This window comes from Protomyctophum parallelum (assembly GCF_964188405.1).
Source record: "Protomyctophum parallelum genome assembly, chromosome: 19".
NCBI classification, from domain to species: domain Eukaryota; kingdom Metazoa; phylum Chordata; class Actinopteri; order Myctophiformes; family Myctophidae; genus Protomyctophum; species Protomyctophum parallelum.
Window position 1 is genome coordinate 32,967,035 of NC_139717.1, and position 20,626 is coordinate 32,987,660.

The 20,626-nt window shown below is 43.3% G+C and overlaps 2 protein-coding genes across 3 annotated transcripts; one reads left to right on the plus strand and one right to left on the minus strand.

Moving 5' to 3' along the window:
• The first annotated feature begins 558 nt into the window (after nt 1-558).
• On the plus strand, nt 559-3,681 carry rdh14b (retinol dehydrogenase 14b). 2 transcript variants are annotated; one of them, XM_083790419.1, is made up of 3 exons: nt 559-676; nt 801-1,079; nt 1,984-3,681. In XM_083790419.1, the coding sequence occupies exons 2-3, from the start codon at nt 834-836 to the stop codon at nt 2,599-2,601; spliced, it is 864 nt and encodes a 287-aa protein (XP_083646545.1). In that variant the 5' UTR covers nt 559-676; nt 801-833; the 3' UTR covers nt 2,602-3,681. The 2 variants fall into 2 exon arrangements, with proteins under 2 accessions (XP_083646545.1, XP_083646544.1); XM_083790418.1 differs by having other exon boundaries at nt 578-1,079; nt 1,984-3,680.
• A 2,839-nt stretch (nt 3,682-6,520) lies between these two features.
• Nucleotides 6,521-20,006, minus strand: LOC310876522 (brain-enriched guanylate kinase-associated protein; the record flags this gene model as incomplete). The annotated part of the gene is made up of 6 exons (XM_083790083.1): nt 6,521-8,051; nt 12,057-12,137; nt 13,686-13,793; nt 15,234-15,300; nt 17,150-17,311; nt 19,936-20,006. 6 exons carry the CDS (start codon nt 20,004-20,006, stop codon nt 6,627-6,629), a joined length of 1,914 nt encoding a protein of 637 aa, XP_083646209.1. The 3' UTR covers nt 6,521-6,626.
• Between the last annotated feature and the right edge of the window lie 620 nt (nt 20,007-20,626).

A 20,626-nucleotide genomic window follows, 5' to 3' on the forward strand; every position in this document is an offset into this window, starting at 1 on the left:
AATAAAGTAATGTACAGACAAAAAGCAAACAATGCAATAAACATTAAACAGACATTAATAATAGTATGAAAACATGATCAGCAGTCACTGAAGACCTGGGAGAAAAAGTGAGTCTTTAAAAAAATTACATTAAAATGGGCAGCGCTTTGTCCAATAACCTAATACAATAAAGTTAAAAAAATATATATATATATATAATGTCTGACTTTAAAGAAAAAGTCCGGAAGTGTGGTTCATTGACTTTGCAGCTTGCAGATCCGAGTCATAGCGGATACGGAACAGCTGCGTACATGCATGTATGTGTGATTTCCAAACGCTTCATCATGCAGTCTGGGCTATGAGTCTGGGCCATAGACTGTAAAAAGAAAATGGGTCTGGGCCAACGGAAGAGGTCTCATGAGTATGCCGATAAAGTAGCCTCGGTCCCAGCCTCCAGGCTTACTTATCTGCGAAAAGAAAGTTGTCTGGCTACGCGAGACTAATGTGTGAGTGAAATATACAGGATACAGTATAACTGTATGGATACAGTAGTCGGGCTCCAAACCGGATGTGAGCACTGAGCAGCAGAGTACATAGAAAACAAAAGCCTGCTTTGGTGACGCGAGGCTATGTGCTTTCGTTTGACGGTGTAGGCTATCACGACATGAACGATATGTAACTGTTACATGTGACCTTTGTGAGTTTTTGTATACTTAGCTGGTTTGATTATACACCTGCTCATGGCCACAGCGGTCATCATTGCCGCTGTCGTCGGCGGTGGAGTATTATTCATTATGCGCCGCTTGTTCCCCCGGCAAAAGGCGTGCAGCAAGCTCCTCCGGTATCCAGCCGACATGATGCGGGGAAAGACTGTGATAGTGACCGGGGCGAACAGCGGCATAGGGAAGGCCATCGCAGGGGAACTGATCAAGCTCCAGGCCCGGGTGATCATGGCCTGCCGGGACCAGCGGAGCGCCGAGGACGCAGCCCGGGATCTGAAGAAGCTAGCCGGACCAGAGCCGCACGGTGAAGTGGTCATCAAACACCTGGACCTGGCATCCCTTAGATCAGTTCGGAGTTTCTGTCATGAAATCATCCAGGTTTGTTGCCATGTTTCATGTACTTAACGTTGCACGTACATTTAATTTATAATATCTATCTATCTATCTATCTATCTATCTATCTATCTATCTATCTATCTATCTATCTATCTATCTATCTATACAATTTAGGCATTTAGCAGACGCTCTTAATCCAGAGCGATTTACATTAAGCAAGAACAAGAAGCATGGGAATACATCACAAAAAAGCATTTATCATGAAACATGCTTAAGATAAGAAAGTAACAGTGGAATAAATGAGTAAGTGAGCACTGAGGATTTTAGGTTAGACGCATAACTTTCATGCAATTTATATTATGGACATTGTCATCAGCAGGAGGAACTGCTATTGTATTGTAAATAGTACTACCAACAGCAACCATTAAAAGTAATGTTGATGTTGACAGTCTTCTCTGACTTACACCATTATGCTCCAAATGTTGGCCAAAAACATGTACCATGTTCACATCACACACAGCTGCCAGCCCAGTGTTGACAGTATAGTTTTTGAGAATGGCTGATCTCTAGTTTATTCTAGTCATTGTTATGCAGCATAATAATAGACCATTGTATCACCTCAGCCGTGCTGTATGGGACCTGTCCATGGTGCTGAAATACGGGACAGTCCTACCTGACTACTACTAAATTAGCCAAACTTAGAATGATACATTCAGAGTATTCTTGTATAGCATTACTAAACACTGTCCTTAAAAACATAAGCCCTATATTATAGTTGTGAGCTGTTAAAATAAATATTGTTTATATATTGTTTAGACTAAAAACAGTAACTCTATATTACAGTACATACTTCAATGTATAACACGAAAGCATTCACAAGCCTGTTGGATACAGGATTAATGAAATGCTGAGTTTAAATGTTTATTATGACTCTTTGTGCCATCAGGAGGAATCCAAGATTGATGTGCTCATCAACAACGCAGGCCTATACCAGTGTCCCTACTCCAAGACAGAGGACGGCTTTGAGATGCAGCTGGGCGTCAATCACCTGGGCCACTTCCTCCTCACCCACCTCCTGTTGGACCTCCTGAAGAGCTCCGCCCCCAGCCGCATCGTGGTGGTCTCCTCCAAGCTGTATAAGTACGGACACATCAACTTCGAGGACCTGAACAGTGAAGCCAACTATAACAAAGCCTTCTGCTACAGTCAGAGCAAGCTGGCCAACCTGCTGTTCACCCAGGAACTGGCACAGCGCCTGGAGGGCTCGCGGGTCACGGTCAATGCTCTCACCCCAGGCATCGTGAGGACCAGGCTGGGCAGGCACGTTCACATCCCTCTGCTGGCCAAGCCCCTGTTTTATCTAGCCTCCCTGGTCTTCTTCAAGAGCCCACTGGAGGGGGCCCAGACTCCTCTGTACCTGGCCTGCTCCCCAGAGGTGGAGGGGGTGTCGGGGAAGTGCTTTGCTAACTGTGAGGAGGAGGAGCTGTTGGCCAAAGCCACTGATGGACAGTCAGCCAAGACGCTGTGGGACCTGAGCGAGAGAATGGTGGGGCTCGGGAACTGACTGTTGATCAGATAGTTTTTGACCAAATACCTCAATATCGATATTGTAGCAAGAATATCAGATCTATAGCGGCTCACAATGTGACCTGCTATTTGACAATGTTTGAAAATACAAAACAGAGCTGAAGTGATTAAACCAGGAAAAGTAGGTGTGCACGATTATGAAATTATGACCAATATCCGATCTCTGATTATTTGCAGGGTCATACTGTATCTGCCGATACCGATTCTGACCAATATACAGAGGACAACAATGGAAACAAGCCTAGGCCCTATAGGGGCTTGGCCCAAAGCCTGTTAATAAAGTACTCCGTCAATCAATAAATAGCATACACTCTTTTCCAAGTGTCTGTTTTCACAACTGAGTGACTACTGAATGAGAGGAGTACACAAATGAAATGTAGAACGTTTTTTCATTTAAATAATCTGTATTATTTTGAGACCGATCCGATACCGATATGGCATTTATATGGCCTATTCCGATTATGCTACCGATTAATGGTGCATCCCTAAGGAAAAGACAACAGCCATATCACGATGATACAAAATCACAGAAAAGATATAAAATCACGGTGTGGATATATTGATATATTGCCCAGCCCTAGGCTGAAGCATCACAAACTGATGCTGAATTGAATGTGTCCTTTTGGAATAATAGACACATTTTCCTACCAGCTCTTCTTCACAGCTAACTAGTTATTTTGGGGGCATTTTCAAGCCTTTATTATTTGACAGTGATAGCGGAGAGAGAGAGACAGGAAAGGGCAGGAGAGAGATATGGGGAAGGACAGTGCAGCAAAGTGCCTCGGTCAGACTTGAACCCAGGCTGGCCACCAGGGAGCCCTAACTTTAGGTTTTGACCTACCAAAATGAATTGTGGAAACAATAGTGTGTCACAGAAAAAAGTTTATTTCTTTGCCAAATGTTTATTAATCAGGGGACGCTAGGAGATCTACATTACAGTATGTCTGGGCTTTCAAAACTCAACATGTAAAGTGTATGAAAAATATTTATCAGATTATGAAGGATGCCGTGAAAATTGTGTCTGTTATCCACTTGACTTTTGCTTGTCGACACTGTCATATCTAAATAAAGCTAAGAATGATCTAAAACAATACTTGTGTTAACAAAATAAATACTGTTTAGCAGCGGACCAGACGCTTAGTGTAGAAAAGGCACTCTTTTTCAACCAAAATCTAATCTAATCTTTTTTCTTTTTTTTTAAGATATTTTTTTGTGGCTTACGCCTTTATTGATTTTTTAAGGGATAGAAAGTAGGCTGACAGGAAACGGGAGAGAGATGGGGGGATGACATGCGGTAAAGGCCGTGTCGGGTCCGGGAGTCGAACCCGCGGCACACCGCGACTGGATCACCAGTCCGGTGCCCAGACCGTTACGCTACGGCCTGGGCCAATCTAATCTAATCTTGTGCAAAACAAATAAGTTAAGTCTATCATTACATAAGCAATGATGCATCAAAACTAAAGCAAGTCTTTGAAATATTGTAGATATTGTCGCTGTCGGGCAAAATACTTTTCTTTGGTTAAATATTAATTAAACCTACATAAAGCATGAACCACTTTTCAACCTGACAGCCCTATTTTAGGCTTGCCATAGGCAAAAAATGTTAAACATTTAAAAAACATTTAAAAAAAAAAAACACTTTCAGAAATAGCCTCACAGTGTGACGTGAATAGTCAGACGAAGTACAAAATTAGGTATACTGTACCATTGCGCATGACATGAATGCAGTCCAGCAACCATGAAAGTTATTAGAAATTGGGACAAATTGGCTGCATAATTAAATCACGAATACTTGTCATACAATGGGTGATTATATCGGTCAAACCAATATATCAGCCAGGCTCTGGTTTACATACATTAATTCCATGTAGTTTTGACTCTTTTGCTGTGAACATCCTAGTCTAAAGCAGCATGAAAAGTGTATCTAGTTCAGGAGCTTGTGTTTGAACGCCTGGCTTTTACATAATTCAGCATGTCGCCTACTGTATTTCTGCAGTGTAAAAAGGAATGAGCGATTGAATACACCAGTTCCCTCTTCTCTTTGTGCGTTTGAAGTGTAAATGACTTGTGCTGTGTCTGGGAACATAGGAATAATAAGGTCCACAATGCAGATCAGTGAGATGACGCTGTGCTCTGCTTCGCATCTCTGGTAGGCAGGCAGGAAGGATAAACCCCTTGAGATGCATCATCTCGTTTTCGAGGGGGTCCTTAAGGTAATACTGAACAATGACTAATGGTGCATTTTACTACCAAGGGACATTTGATCATACTCCTAACAGAATCTTTCCAGTATCTAAATTTAAAATTCAAGAATATATTGAATGCTTATGAATTTTGGGGTGTCTTTATAGTACATTGGAGAAAAAGAAAGTCTATAATGCATTATAAATCCAATCTGCTTATAACACTACTATAATTAGTTACGGTATAAGCACTCAATCATGAGTACTCATGTTAATGTTGTATAGCAATGATAGCATTTCACAATGACATAAAGTCAAGTATCATAATACTTGGATTATGATACAATCTCAATTTAGGCATTTAACAGATGATCCTATCCAGCAGTGACTAACAAAGTGCAAGGACAAAACCACTGTGAAGGGGTAAAGGAATTAGCAGGCTATATGCTCCAAAGGAACCACACTAAAATAAGTAACGTGCACATGGCTTGGACATTTGTGCTTTATTATTGGAACAAAACAGCAGAAATATAGAAACATGCACCATTGTCATAGAAACAGGGTTGCAGCGGCTTTATGGGGTGTGTGTGTGTGGGGCATCCAAATTTGAGGTAGAATGGGGCAGGAAAACTTCTCCATGGAATATAGAGCAAAACAATAACCAAACATCAACTGGTAAGACAAATTATTACATCTCAAAAGGATTCCATCAAGTAAACAAAACAGCACATCCATCAAAAGTTTCAAATTCAAATGAAGGAAGAAAACAAGGTCTGTCTGTCAGTATTAACTGTTAAACTAACAGTTGTTAAAGGACCAATTTAAATTGTTATACAACGCCCTCTCCTGTTAAACATTCATAATACAATTCATATTCCTTCCGTTTATCTGGGCATCAAGTTGCCATTACAAACACTGCTCAGGGTGGGGTCACATTAAGTCTGATTGGCAGTTGCATTTAAATCTACTGTATATACTCGTACACATTTTCATCTTCAGTGTTGATTTATGCATTTGCACAGGGTTGCAGACAGAGACACATTTGTATGGGTTAGAACTTAAGTAAATAAATATCCTATTATTCTTTTGGTTTACTATACATTTTGTTTAAAATTATAAAAAAAAAAAAAAAAATCCATGAATTAGAAAACAAATGTTTAAAGAAGTAGTGAAAATAGCCAATCTACAAGCTCCTATCGCGTTGCAAATCTGCTATTTTCACTAGTTTTTGTCATGGGGAGACATACAATTTCTCTTTTGGGTCTCAAGCTAAAAGTGCAACCAGTTACAAACCGAGTTAAACTAATACTGAGGAGTTTACTGTGTACTGTACAAGTTCTAGTATTATAGCAAAACTGCATTTAGTTGATTGTTTTTTCACGTTTTCTTGCCAACAGCTACATACAAAATATATCACTAAATTTGTATTGTTATAAGTATATACTATATATATATCTTTATACACTCGAATAGGCTTACATACATACAGTACACGTTCTTACAAACTTGCAACACTCCTAGAGCTGCAGTCATCTCCTAGAACTTCAATTCTGTGTTCACAACTCGCTTGTTCCGCCATGGCTATGATGGAACCGGCATGTGTCGTAGCGTCTGCTGCCATACAATCTAATCCTTAGTACGCTCAGCAATAAAGACATGCTCAATGCTCATGATACTCTATGTTGCTGTGATTGTAATTCTTGGCACCTGCGTGTGTACTACTCAAACCATTTCATAATGATGCTAGTACAAGTTGTAGCTGTAAGTACCGGGAGACTCTCAACCCCGCCCCATGAATGAACAGACCTGGTTGCAAGTCTTAGTTCAGAAGTGTCCCGTATAGCTGGGCCTTGGTCAGACTGTCCTTCCTGGATAGACCCAGGGAGCTAAACATTTGGTTGTAGGGTGGAGGAGGGGGTGGTGGTGGTGCAGGTGGAGGTTGCGGGGGAAGGCTGTGCATCTCGGCCTGGTAGTGCTTTAGGTCTGCAGCCATCTCCAGGGCCCTCTCGTTCAGGGACTCGCTGGAGCTGTTGGGGCTGGCGTCCATGTACTCCTTGCCCTGGCACCCTGCTGCTGCCACGTCACCCTCCCTGTCCTTAGAGCTCCCTGAGTGGTAGAGGCTGTGCTCTGACTCTTGGCCGTCATCCTTGGCTGCAAACAGGTGTGCCGGGCTGTGGGCCTGCCGCAGGCGAGGACTGCGTTCGGGGCTCGGCACCGAGGCCCCCCACGCCGCCGGGTCCATGACGCCCACCTCATGGTGGTAGTAGTCGGCCCCTTCCTGGAAGCTGCTGTACAGCGGGTCGAGGCGGATCTTGGCCGGTTGGACGGAGAAGTGTTGCTCTGAGAAGCTGTAAGGTGATGCCCGTCCGGGGCTGCGGTACGCCAGGGCGCCCAAGTCTTCCACACTGAGCTGTCTCCACCGGCCGATCAGCTCCTCCTCCTCCGGAGCCAGCATGCTGCCACGCCGACTGTCTCCGTATGCCACGCTGGGGGAAGAGGATGGAGGAAGAGGCTCATACGGCTCACTGAAACAGGACGACATGGTGCGGCTGTAAACGGGCGAGCTGCCGTTCTGGTGGTGGACGGGCTCCGATTGCTGGAAGGGCTGGGTGTCGGCGAAGCCCCTCGGACTGTCGCTCTCCCAGGACACGTCGCTCTTCCTCTCGTAGTCCCCCGCGTCCCTCCACTCCATGTAGAGGGAGTGGTGGTGTGGAGAGGATGCCGTGCTGCTGGGCGGCCCGTTGCCCTTGTCCTCGGACCCCCCTCCACTGAAGCTGGAGTAGGAGCTGGAACCAGCCCCCAGGGTGGCATGGAACTTGTCAAAGTGCTCCTGGGAGAATCCGGGCATAATACCCACGGAGCCCTCCTCCGGGTTGCTGTCGGTGGAGTTCTGCGGCCCGTACAGCAGCTTCCTCTGGCCATGGAGGTCCATGCTGGTCCGGCGTTCGCGGCGCCGGTCGTCGGGGCAGTACAGTGCCGTGTCGCTGCTGTACAGGTCAGATTTGTAGGTGCCCCGCAGGGTGCCCAAGCGCTCTCCCCCAGCCATGCTATCCAGGAGGAAGGCCAGGTCTGGGGTCTGGGGGCTCGGCGAACGGGACGCTTGGCTGCTGCAAAAGGCCTCATCCGGTTTCTCAAGGACTTTGGCGATGACAGACGCGGGGACAGAGTCGGGGTAGGAGGTGTGGGAGAGGGGAGACTCCTCCATCTGTAGCTCCATCACTCGCTGCTGAAAGTCAGCAGGCAGCTGAATGAGACAAGGACAGAGGGCAGGGAAGTTGACAAATAAGAAAATCCCCAAATTCAAGCCTACTATGGGGCTGGAACAGTAGTTAGTATCTTCACTGCTGCCACAACCTAAAATTGTCAGCATGTCTTTTCCATGCGATATGACACCAGGAATCAGGAATGCGTTCTGTCTGTGACACTGTCCAACTTGCTTGAACACCAATCATTATGACCATGTATAACAAAGAAATATGATATTTTGCCCTACTTATGTGATTCTTTTATCTGATTGTACTAATGTCTCATGTTAATGTTTGTTGGGGACTGCGTATTTACATATTTTGTTCATTAATACACTCATCCTAATTCCCAACTAAACAAATAAATGAAATGAAACAAAACAACATAGCAAACAAGAACATAACGAAAGCACATTGTGCAGGTGAGAAAAGAAGTTTATAAAGTAAATCACACCTCATTTCACATCAGGAAATACAATACAAATAGAAAAGTAATAGATACACAGTAAGAATAAAAAAAAGAAAAAAAGAAAGCAATTTAACAGACAAAGAAAATGTGCTTTAAGGGTTTGTGGGTGTCTGAGTGGGAGAGTGTGGATTGTTGTTTTGTTCATCAAACATGTACTAACAGCCTGTAAATGATTTAGAGCAGGGGTTCTCAACCTGTGGGTTGCGACCCCTCGGGGGGTCCCGAGATGATTTTGGGGGCTTTTTTTTCAACTGAATGGCTGGAAAATGGAAATTTAGAGTTTACATAGTATACACAGTGCATGCATAAACATTCCTTACTGATTATATCTGGTTTCAGTATTTATTTATGATGTATTTGACTATTTTCTGGCAATGAGAAGAAGCAAGCTACTGTAATTATAGCTTTGTAGAGGAGAGGTATGTGAGGAAGTATTCTCCTCACGAGAAGTTATGTTCTCTTGTTATGGACCTGGTCAGAGTTATGTTATAACTTTGACCACAATAAATCCCCAACTGAACTGTCAGAAGATATTCACACTGCAAGCTCATCATCATTGTTATGTACCCTGGTTCCTGTCAATACCGGTTTTGCAGCTAAACAAATGACTAATGCATCTCAGTAGGCACTGAAGAACCACTGCACTTATCAAAATGCAGCAGCATTGTTCATCAATAAGCTTTCGATTATTACATGACATGAATAACAGACTGCTGAACATACATTGACTGTATAGTATATATAACCCCTTGCATCCAAATGTTGTTGGCAGTGAGCCTTGCATTAGCAATCAAGCTATCTGTTTTTAAATAGAGTGTGCGTGTATGTGTGTAAGGTGGGGGAAATGTCATGTTTGCATTGACATTTCCGTTCATCCATAAGGGCAAAGCATGGGCATGCATTCTTTAACTTCAGACTAAGACATGGACAACATGTGCCATGTGGATGAGGCAGTAAGCCCAGGGCTGATACAGCGGAAATCAGCGCCAACAATTCCTGGCACAAACATTCTCATCAATACCGGCGTGCATTTTGCTCCATGTGCAACAATCACAGGGCGACGTGGCTTGTCTGCGGTCCACTAAGTAACCCAGGGGTTCCCAAACTTTCCATGCCAAGAACCACGGAATAGCCATAGTTGGCTGCAACCCCCATATTATGAAAGTGCTGAAACAGTTTTGTTCTGCCATTTTGTGAAAAGTTGCAAAAAACGATGACTTGTATATTATGCTTTTATACAATTATCCAATCTATCAGCTGCATAAATGCTCTCTGACATGGGCTGCACCAGGCACATGCACACATCAACAGGGGCTTCAGCCTGTAAAATAATTGCCCTCTCCAGACCATGAATGCAGCATTTACTATGGTGAAAGAAATGCAAATGCCTTCCTCTCCTTCCCATGCCATACCCGATAATTGCTTTTTTCTGAACTCTCCTGATCTTGAACGCAGCAATTTGCGCTGAAAGAATTTGTTTAGAAATCCATGTCATCGCCGCATCTCCAGTAGCCAAAGAGGTCGCGCCCGGAAAACAGCTGCTCTACAAGCTTGTAGATCGGCTATTTTCTTCCAAAAGTGCACTCTTACGGAATTTCAGCCCCTGCCTCTGTAACACTCTTGCACGTCCCTGGGCTGCACGGGGAGCAGTGCCAGGTGCACTACTTACACTAACTATATAGCACCTACAGGGTTTATAACCCTGTCTCCTTGATGTGCTGATAGGTGTCAACAGGATATTAAATGTTCTTTTGCAATCCACCTCTCACTCGAAGAGTCGAAGCTCCAGCCAAGCAGATTTTATAGGGCTCTAAGTGAAGTACCTCTTGGATTGTTTTCAATGTTTTGTTTTATTTGCTCCATCAGAAGTCTCAGTAAACATCATCCTTGTTGAACATTCACTAACGGCTGAATCTCTGATTTGATTCATTAATGTGAGGAGGTGTACTGAATGCATCATCTGAGGAAGTCTCTAGATGCAAATCAAGTCAAATAAATAAATAAAAACAGTCACTCCCTGGAGTGAGATCATTTCACTTGCTTTCCCTGCAGTTTCATTTGTTTCAGGGAATAATAGAATGGTACTGTATGTAATATCATAGACCACCCTGCTGGTTTTAAGATAATTTCAGTTGATTCAAGAACAGGTCGAGTTGCATTGAATCAATAAGGTGCCTCACAACACGTATGTACTGTAACTGTATATTAGATTTAATGTACAGTATGTAAGGATGCTTGTTCTGCCTCCCCCTGGCCAGCCGGGGCGCCTGATGGAGGGGAAAGGAACTGGTTGGAATAACGTGTTCCTTCCACGCACTACGTCCAACCATGGAAACTCCCCCCTGTCAGGTGTAAAGGAGCAACTTGGACACTCAAGCATGAAGGAAGCATGAGTTAAGTCCGTTGCTCTCCCCAGGTTGGCGGAGGATGTGTAGAGCCCAGGATCACATTAGATGATTGACACAGGGGTGAAAATGGGTTACAAAATCGTGGGATAAAAAATATTAAAAGAAAAAAAGAAAAAAGAAAAGAAAAAAGGATGCTTGTTCTTTAACCATGTCACTTTAACTATGCATATGAAACTGTAATTTTGGTCTGCTGCTATTTTTGATGGGCGCAGCTAGCCCCTATACATCCAGCTTTTAGTTACCGTCCACAAACTTGGTCTTAAAGAAACTTCCCATTGACAATGAATGGAGAACTTTACATCATAGTGTCTGAGCAAATAGGCGTAGTATCTATTTTACGATGATAAGAGCGCCCTTCACTTCACACAGGTGTGATTTATTTATTTATTTGTTGGATATGTTTTCCACCTGCACGACAAGCATGTCTGCCTACGGCAGTGTAATTTATCCGTTGCTATTTTTCAATCATGCACCTTATATAATTTATATTGGACTGTGTATATTTGATTTGGTGGGCCTTCCTGTTAGTTGACTGACTTGTTCTTTGTTCCTTTCTCCTATATTCTCTCTTTCCCTAATCCCCCCCTATCACTCTTCATAACTGAAATGTTGAGAATTCGCACAAAAAAAATATTTCACCCACAACAAACATAATTCAGATTTGTCTGATTCATGGGAGGATATTTTAAAGCTGCACCCATAACTTATTACTTACTTACTTACATACTTACTTACTTACTTACGTACAACATAACTAGCACATCTGCAGTGGTTGAAGTGCCATAGGGCACATAAGCACAATATCTCCCCTGGTCTTACATACTGAAATTAAGCCCTATATAATTCACTGCATGACAAATTAAAAAAATAAATAAAAGAATAATTGGAAAACTTAATTAGTTAATTGTGGTTAAACAATTTTCATTAAAAGTAAGATTTTAAGACTGAGCATTAGATATTATTGCTTGGTGTGTGTGTGTGTGTGTGTGTGTGTGTGTGTGTGTGTGTGTGTGTGTGTGTGTGTGTGTGTGTGTGTGTGTGTGTGTGTGTGTGTGTGTGTGTGTGTGTGTGTGTGTGTGTGTGTGTGTGTGTGTGTGTGTGTGTGTGTGTGTGTGGTGAGGGTTAACCTCAGACAGCTGGGTCCTGTAGATTGACTTGTTGCACTGGAGAAGCTGGGCTGCCAGGTTGCAGTCCTTCCTGTACAGATCCTATGGAGACATTAAGCAACAGGTCAGAGCTGAACATCAAACCTGAGAGAGGCGACATGTCACAACTTTAAAAGATGTTACAACTTAAGACATGTTGTAGTTTGGCTACTTTTGCCAACTGTTCGCCAATTACAGGATGATCAGAACGGGACACTAGGATTCATGTGGTTAAAGGTAGGTAGGGTAAGTGATTTTCTTTGACAAATGTGTACTCTCCTTATTGTCACCTACTTGAAAATGTATGTATTTTCTGTGAGTATTTTCAGTTTATTAAAAAGTCAGTTACTGAACAAACGCTCTATAGAGCCTAGCAGAATTTGGGGGGAGGTAGTTAACATTTGTCATTTGGGAGCCCAGAGCCTTGCTGTGGGGTATGTGAGGGCTGACAGACAGAAACATATCAATCACTTTGCTAATACAAAGAGTCAATTGAAATAAGAGAAATGCTTTTTTCATTTTCAGGTCATTCTGTGGTCATTTCTTGAGACAAAAATAAATCTAAAATGCAATAGCATTTACCGTAATTTCCGGACTATAAGCCGCACCTGAATATAAGCCGCACCAGCCAAATTTAGGGAAAATCCCATATACAAGCCGCACCGGACTATAAGCCGCACCGGACTATAAGCCGCAGCTACGTTAGCTCAGAGCCTGAGATGGCTCTGCGTTAGCTGTAAAAATCCATAGATTAGCCGCACCGTTGTATAAGCCGCAGGGTTCAAATCATGGGTAAAAAGCCGCGGCTTATAGTCCGGAAATTACGGTACATTTAATCTACAGATGTGCTCATTCTATGATACAATTATAATTATAAATAAAAGATCATTTGAATTTCAATTTTCAAAAAATGCCCCGCTAATTAGTGGACAATATTAAAATAAAAATGCAATTTAGAAAATTCAAATGAAATAAGATAAATGCTTTTTAACCTTCAGATAATGAACGCATTTAAGTGAATATATAATGCAATAGCCTTTACATTTCATCTCCAGGTGTGCTCATTCTATGACAGAATGGAAAAGCGAAAGCAATTTACATTGCATTTTCATTTTCAAATTGGCGTGTGTACGATTTGAAAATGAAAATGCAATGTAATTTGTGCATATCCTTGCACGATATGTTGAGCGCAAGCCTCGTCTTTCCATTAGTTTTCAGTTCAATCTTTAGTCTGCAAATGAGTAAGTTTACAAACACAAAACTTGTGGTCGTCATCGACAACATTCAGCTATGGTTCAGCATCAGTGCGAGGGGGTGGGGATCAGAGAGAGAGGACTACAAACTATAGTGCTGTTTTAACCTTTTAAAGTTTTTACCAAAGAATATAACGTCCTTGGCACTAAAACATTTGAGAACTACTGATTGATTTAGAAGGCACTTGTAGAATGGGTTAAATGTCTTGTTCAGGGACACTGGCATGAAGCCTGGAGGAGCCAAGTATAGAAGCAGTGACCTTCTTAATACCTCCTGAGCCTCGTCCGCCCAGAAGGAAAGGAACACAATGATTAGTGGAGATCAGGGAAAAGCTCAGTGTTCACAGAAGCCACTCACATTGTCCTCCTGTAGTTTCTCGATGGTGAGCTTTGCCTCCATCAGATGGTTGTTGAGAACTATGATCTCTCTGCTCAGAGCTCGCTTCTCGTCATCATGGTGCTGGGACTGAGGACAACAATGGTGACTAATTAAGAAAGGAATAAACACAACCAAAAATGTACTTATACAGAGTAGGCCTTATTGATCCTACCATCAGAGATTTTGGAAATAGCGAGAACAAACAATTTCAAGTCATAGGCAAAATGCCAGATTTATGGATATATGAATATGACAGTATAAAAGTCTGATGTACGCTCAGACTAAGGCCTGAGGTAACAAAAACTAATAATTCTAGGGATATACTGTACATATGTATTGTGTGCACTGTGCAGCACTTTACATTTATCGTTTCTCCAGAATCTGCGGCAGAGTTCAGCTGGGGTCACAAACTGTCAGTATTATCGGCGAGTTCATCTGTATATATAACCAAATTCTATGCAGGTCCCGAGGGACTGAGCTGGCCGGGTCAGACGAGGTTGTGCTGCCTCCGCAGGGAAGTGTCTTCGTGATTGAGCTGACACAGGAATATGTGAGATGAATCGGTACCTAATGAAGATGCTTTGCAAGAAAGAAGCGCTAACTGCATGAACCCTAGTGTCCCTATTCTGCTCATGTAATAATAGCTGAACATTCTGCAAAAGTAGCAGATCTACAAGCTTACAATGTGTCATGTTATGACACGTTGTGAGCTTCTAGATTGCCTGTATTTTGGCAAAGGGATTTAGTTGTGTAGAGGAATACAATAAGGGAACCAAGTATAGACCCCCTTTTGGGACCCAAGGGTATAATTATTTAAAGTCTAAAAAAAGAAGACGAAATCCAGGAAAAACAAACAAAAGAACCACGGAACACACCGATAATATAATTCATCTTTCTTTTCACAAAGGCTGGATGACCTCCGGTGAAGTACAATCTGTGCTGATATCTCCATCTCAAGAAGAAGAGATGACTGCGACGTGATAATTATCTTGTGCGTTATCAAACCGAGTTGAGCCGGCGAATACATTCAGCTACCTATTCAGCAACAGAGACACATGATGGTCATAGAAAGCTGGTTAATTGTATCTTTTCTACCGTGGGGGGGAGGGAGCGGTGGTTGACAAAACGGAGTGAGGTGGAGGAACAATGGCCTTGCTATCACTCCACCACGGGAAGGAGGACAGCCAATCTTAATAAGCTGTAATTAATGTCAGTGGTACCAACAGCGGGGGCATTCATATTGAAATCAGCTCTTGTAGGCCTCTAAACATCACAGCGCGCTCATGGACGTGCTTTCCACGCACACACACACACACACTCACGCACGCACGCACACGCACACGCACACACACACACACACACACACACACACACACACACACACACACACACACAGTGGAGTTTTTCTCAGAAGTTCTCACAGATATACACATAACATGCTTGACCAAACTGACTTGACTCTGAGTTCAATTGGCACTGAGGATTTTACAATGCATAATACTGTAGCCTAGCTCAACAGTCACTTACATTTCGGTGTATCTTTTCCTCCAGATCTTGGTTGATCCTCTGCAGTGCAGAATACCCGCTTTGTATTCTAAAGCATACAGAACACAACGTTACACATTATACCACTCTGTGTGGATGCACCAATAAGGGAGGCCTTCCCCACATGGACAATATTCATTGTGTTAACCACTTAAGCCCTATACAGACTAAAATAGCCAATCTACACCGAGATTGTTTGTCGATCTACAATCTTCACAATTTTACTACACTGCACTACAACTAGACTGCTTTGACTTAGTGAGAGCAAACACAGGGGGAACATATTCAACCCTTCTCCACCAGAATCCTATAGATTTTTGGCCCTAAAGCTATCACAGCATTTTTCCATTTTACTTACAATTTAGTAATTATGCCAATCCCCCCATGTATATCACTGTCTGTTGATCTTGCTGTGTTTGCTGTTTGATGTTATCTATGCTGCTGCATTGTCTGAAGGAAGCCAAACAAAAATACATTTTACTCTTATGTACCTTATGTACACAAGATGTAACAATGAAGTACAACCTTGAACCTCTTGGGGAAGGTGTAGATTAGACAACCACATCCCTGCCTCTTTTCACCTGACACTAGAGTTTCACCGGGGGGGTGTAACGCATGCAGAGGAACAAGCTATGCTTCCCAGTTCCAATTCCTGCTGAACAGGTGCCCTGATCAACCTGTAGGAGACGGAGTACTGACCAACCTGTGTGAGTCCTGTCCAACCTGTACGAGTCACTACTGCAGTGACAGAGAACACCTCCCCTACTGACGTCCCACCCGCAAACACAATTGTTCTCATGGGAGTGCCCCAGGAAAGCTGGCACCATGGAGGAATCGAGCCCCAGTCGCCACGATGGCGGGCAGGAGCTATGCCATCTGGACGCCCATAAAGCTTGCCCAGCGGTACTGCCGCAAGTGTTCAAGTGATGTTGAACATTGGAAGAACCCTGGGTTGTGTGCAGTTACCTGGGAATGATACTTGTCTGAATATTGTCAGTCACCTTCATCTGTTGCTTCTGTGCTCTGGGAACCATAGGTAGCCATTCCATTCACTCTCACTGCATGGCGAAACAGGTCTCAAAATAGCACTTTTAGCACATAGACAAACACAAACAATTACATTTAAAAACTATATATTTTATATTTTTAGGTAAAGTGAAATGGTTATATTCATATCACTTTACCCTTGATGGGATTACGATATAATCAGTTTGATTCATATTAGTTTACATAATAAGAGTGTGATTTTTCAGATTTTTATGTAATGAGAGAAAATGGAATGACTATTTCCAGTTTGCCACTCACAGAGCACAGAAACTCCATTTTATGCCCTGGACAAAGACTCTTTGATTCGCTAGCCTTTGAATCTCATTTTGCAGGCTTGTATTGTTTGTTTTTACTGATGATTGTTTTTTGTATTTGTATTGTTGTTTTTTCTATTTTATATTTTTTGTGAATTTGAACTGTAAAAGGCCAACTCCTATGTCCACACAACTAAACCTAACCCTAACCCTTTGGTCAGAAATTACTGTACAGTCAGACATGGGTTTGGTCTGTACACCCTGGCGTTGTGAAAATAGCAAAAATGTCAGATCTACAAGCTCACAATGCAATGCGAGGCATTACAACCAAAGGTTCAACCAAAGTTCCATACTGCATGAACACTAACGTTAGCGTCCCTATTCTGGCCATTTCATAATAGGCGAAAATAGATAAACATTTCACAGAACAATATTGTTGTGAACTTGCTGATGAGATAATTTAGCTATTTGACGTAGAACAAAGTGTGTAGGTAAGTGGTTAAACCTTTTCATTTGGTTATCCTTATCTATAGTGCCCTGGCTTCATCGTGGTGTGTTGTGTTAGTGTTTGTTGTCGAGGATCAGGCCACTCTGTACCTGCGCAGTTTGTCAGTGAACTTGTCCAGCTCCTCCTGGGCACGGCGAAGCTCCGTCTCCAGGTACTGACGTGTGGACGCAAACTCGTTCTCCAGCAACTCCAGCTTGTGAGTGGTGTAGGACAGACGCTTCCGCAAGTCCTCTTTGTGCTCATGCAGGGAGCTGCACACGCACACACACACACACACACACACACACACACACACACACACACACACACACACACACACACACACACACACACACACACACACACACACACACACACACACACACACACACACACACACAGGATGATTATTACCTTGTATGCAAGAGCCACAAATCTTTTTGATAATCATGCAGAGGCGATGAGGACATCATATGAGGGTGATGATCAAGAAAAAACACGTGTGACCAAAATGCTTTAGGTGAAGAAAATATAAAACACATGCAGGACCTGATTCCTGAATGATGAATTCAGGCTGGATCGGGTATGTAATTTACAGCACGGCAAAAAAAAAATCTGCAATAAAGCCTTTCACCCCATCACTAGAGGCCTGATCGTCAACGAGATCCGTCCGGCTGACACCCGCAGGGACGGCTTAATCTGTGATGAAATATGAGCCCAATAAACTCCAATCCATCACGGGAATAGACTCCGAAGGCTCAGAATCACGGGGGCAGCGACACCCTGGCGTGTGATTCAACAAGACGACTATTTATGGAGCGGCCTGCATTACCTGTGCCCCCGGATCTAATAAAAGTGCAAGTGTGAGCGGCGAAAAGGAAAGAAATGTCTGTTGGCCGTGATGGATGTGTGTGTCCGCGGGCCGGCTAATGGAGTCCGTATTGACGGACAGACAGAGGAAGGAGGGTAACGGCTCTATCCGTGGCCGGAAAACAGATAGCGGGGATTTGGTGAGAGCAAGATGGAGATGTGATCATGTCGCTCCTTCCCTTCCCTTTGTCTCTATCTATTTTCCTTTATAACAACATTGTGTGTGTGTGTGTGTGTGTGTGTGTGTGTGTGTGTGTGTGTGTGCGGGTGCGTGTGTGAGGGGGTGCTGGGGCTGGGGGGGTGGCAGAAAAAAGACAAAAACCAGGGCAAAACCTTGGAGATCTTTAACCACTTTAATACCCTATTTTATGCTTCGGTTATCCGAAAATGTCTCTGAGCTTGTAGACCGGCTACTTTAAAATGTCTCTGAGCTTGTAGACCGGCTACTTTAAAATGGCTCTGAGCTTGTAGACCGGCTACTTTAAAATGTCTCTGAGCTTGTAGACCGGCTACTTTAAAATGTCTCTGAGCTTGTAGACCGGCTACTTTAAAATGGCTCTGAGCTTGTAGACCGGCTACTTTAAAATGTCTCTGAGCTTGTAGACCGGCTACTTTAAAATGTCTCTGAGCTTGTAGACCGGCTACTTTAAAATGGCTCTGAGCTTGTAGACCGGCTACTTTAAAATGTCTCTGAGCTTGTAGACCGGCTACTTTAAAATGGCTCTGAGCTTGTAGACCGGCTACTTTAAAATGGCTCTGAGCTTGTAGACCGGCTACTTTAAAATGTCTCTGAGCTTGTAGACCGGCTACTTTAAAATGGCTCTGAGCTTGTAGACCGGCTACTTTAAAATGGCTCTGAGCTTGTAGACATTCGAAAGATTTTGAACACACATTTTAAAATAATGGCAAAATGTGACATCACATTTGCCTATAACAACATGCCGAAAATAGGGAGTGTTCAATGTGTCTGTGTGGAAGTGTCATCCAGTTTTTCCGTGTCGAATGATTTACAAATACATCCTGTAGCCTATACTCTTGCAGGCCTAATCGCGGGGATTCAGTGACTCGTTATTGGACCTAATATTTGTAGTATAACTTACCCATTAAATTAATAACTAACTAATTGTAGCAATGCACCGCTTTGGTGATTAATTTTGTACAGTCATAGCGACAAAGCCTCTTCACAGCTAGTAGGCTACCCTACATCAGGGTTCCCCAATTAATTTTCCTCAAGGGCCATATTTTGACTAGCGTACCAGGCTGGGGGCCGAGTCTGCACGCGCAAGGTCGAGGTCTTGCCCTGAAAATTCATTTTCAGGGCAAGACCCCATTTGAAAAGGATGCCCAGTTTGACATGCATAGGCTACTGACCCCCATTTAATGCCATTTATATCTAAGACCCTTAAAAAAAAAAAAAAAAAAAAAACTTTTTTTTTTCTTTTTTTTGAAATTCTTTCATGGGCCACAAGGGGGCGCTCTGTGGGCCGCAAATGGCCCGCGGGCCGCCTATTGGGGAACCCTGCCCTACATTGAACACTGAATAAGGACCTTGCTTATACTCAATTCCAAAATAAGGGGATAATACCATTATGTAAATCTTTATCACTTTTTTCCCCCACACAAAAGACATGCAAAACCGGCAACTTTTATCGCCGGCTAAAACGGTGTCAGTGCAGGAATATCACCTGACATTGCCACGTGAATGTTCAACGAACATAATTAACCACATGAACCCTAGTGTCCCTGTTCTGGGCACGTCATAATAATAAGCAAACATTCAGCGAAAACTGAAAATAGTGATGAGCATTTTCATTCCAGCACTGATGAGAGGAGATGAAGAGGTTGGATGACTTGTTTGGCAGAGTGCTCTGGGATCTGCCCCAGCACCACTCAACATGCGTGATTCCCCCAGTAATGGCAGAGCAGACACCTAGTAGGCGGACTGGATGGTCGGATGGGGGACTAATGGACGAACGGATGGCTGGACGGATGGAGGTGACTGACTCTGGAGGGTATTTGCCCTTACCTCTTTTTCTGGTGCTTGCTGCCATTTCTGGGAACTTTCAAGGCGGTTTTGCCAATGTATATCTTTTTCATGGTGTGTCTGTGTTGGCCGCCTCTCATGTGTTTGTAATAACCTTTCCCCACGAGGAGCCAACACGCGTGTTAAGTTTATCCAGTAGGGGATGGGGGGCAGAGGAGCGGGTCGGCTAAGCTTGGCCTGCCGTGGGAGTGAGCTGTTTACCTGTGTTGACCCTGTCAAACAGAGCAGACAGACAGTTTGGGGACAGTTAGGATGAACAAGCCTCCATGGCAATTTCTCCCCTCCACTCGCAACAGATATACCCCTTACAGACCAAACCCATTCTATGTTCTCACTAATGGATATATCTGCCTAACCTGACGCTGCCAGATCCAAAAAGCTTGCTACACAAATTTGTTTCACAGCATTTTTGGATCTGGGATCTCGGGAGCCAATTCGATGACAGGGCTGTTCCTTTTTTCAAGATACTTGGTAGATGATTGGATGGGACCGTCTGTCCATCACCGTGTGGGCGTGCAAACACAACCAATCATATTGACGTGTCTATATAGTTTCACATCCGGTTTCGCCCTTAGCTCACGCTGATTGGTCCGGTACGGAACGGATTTTTGTCAGCTCAACTGCCTGAGAGATCCCAGATGATTGCTGTGTTGGGGAACATGGTTACCCAATA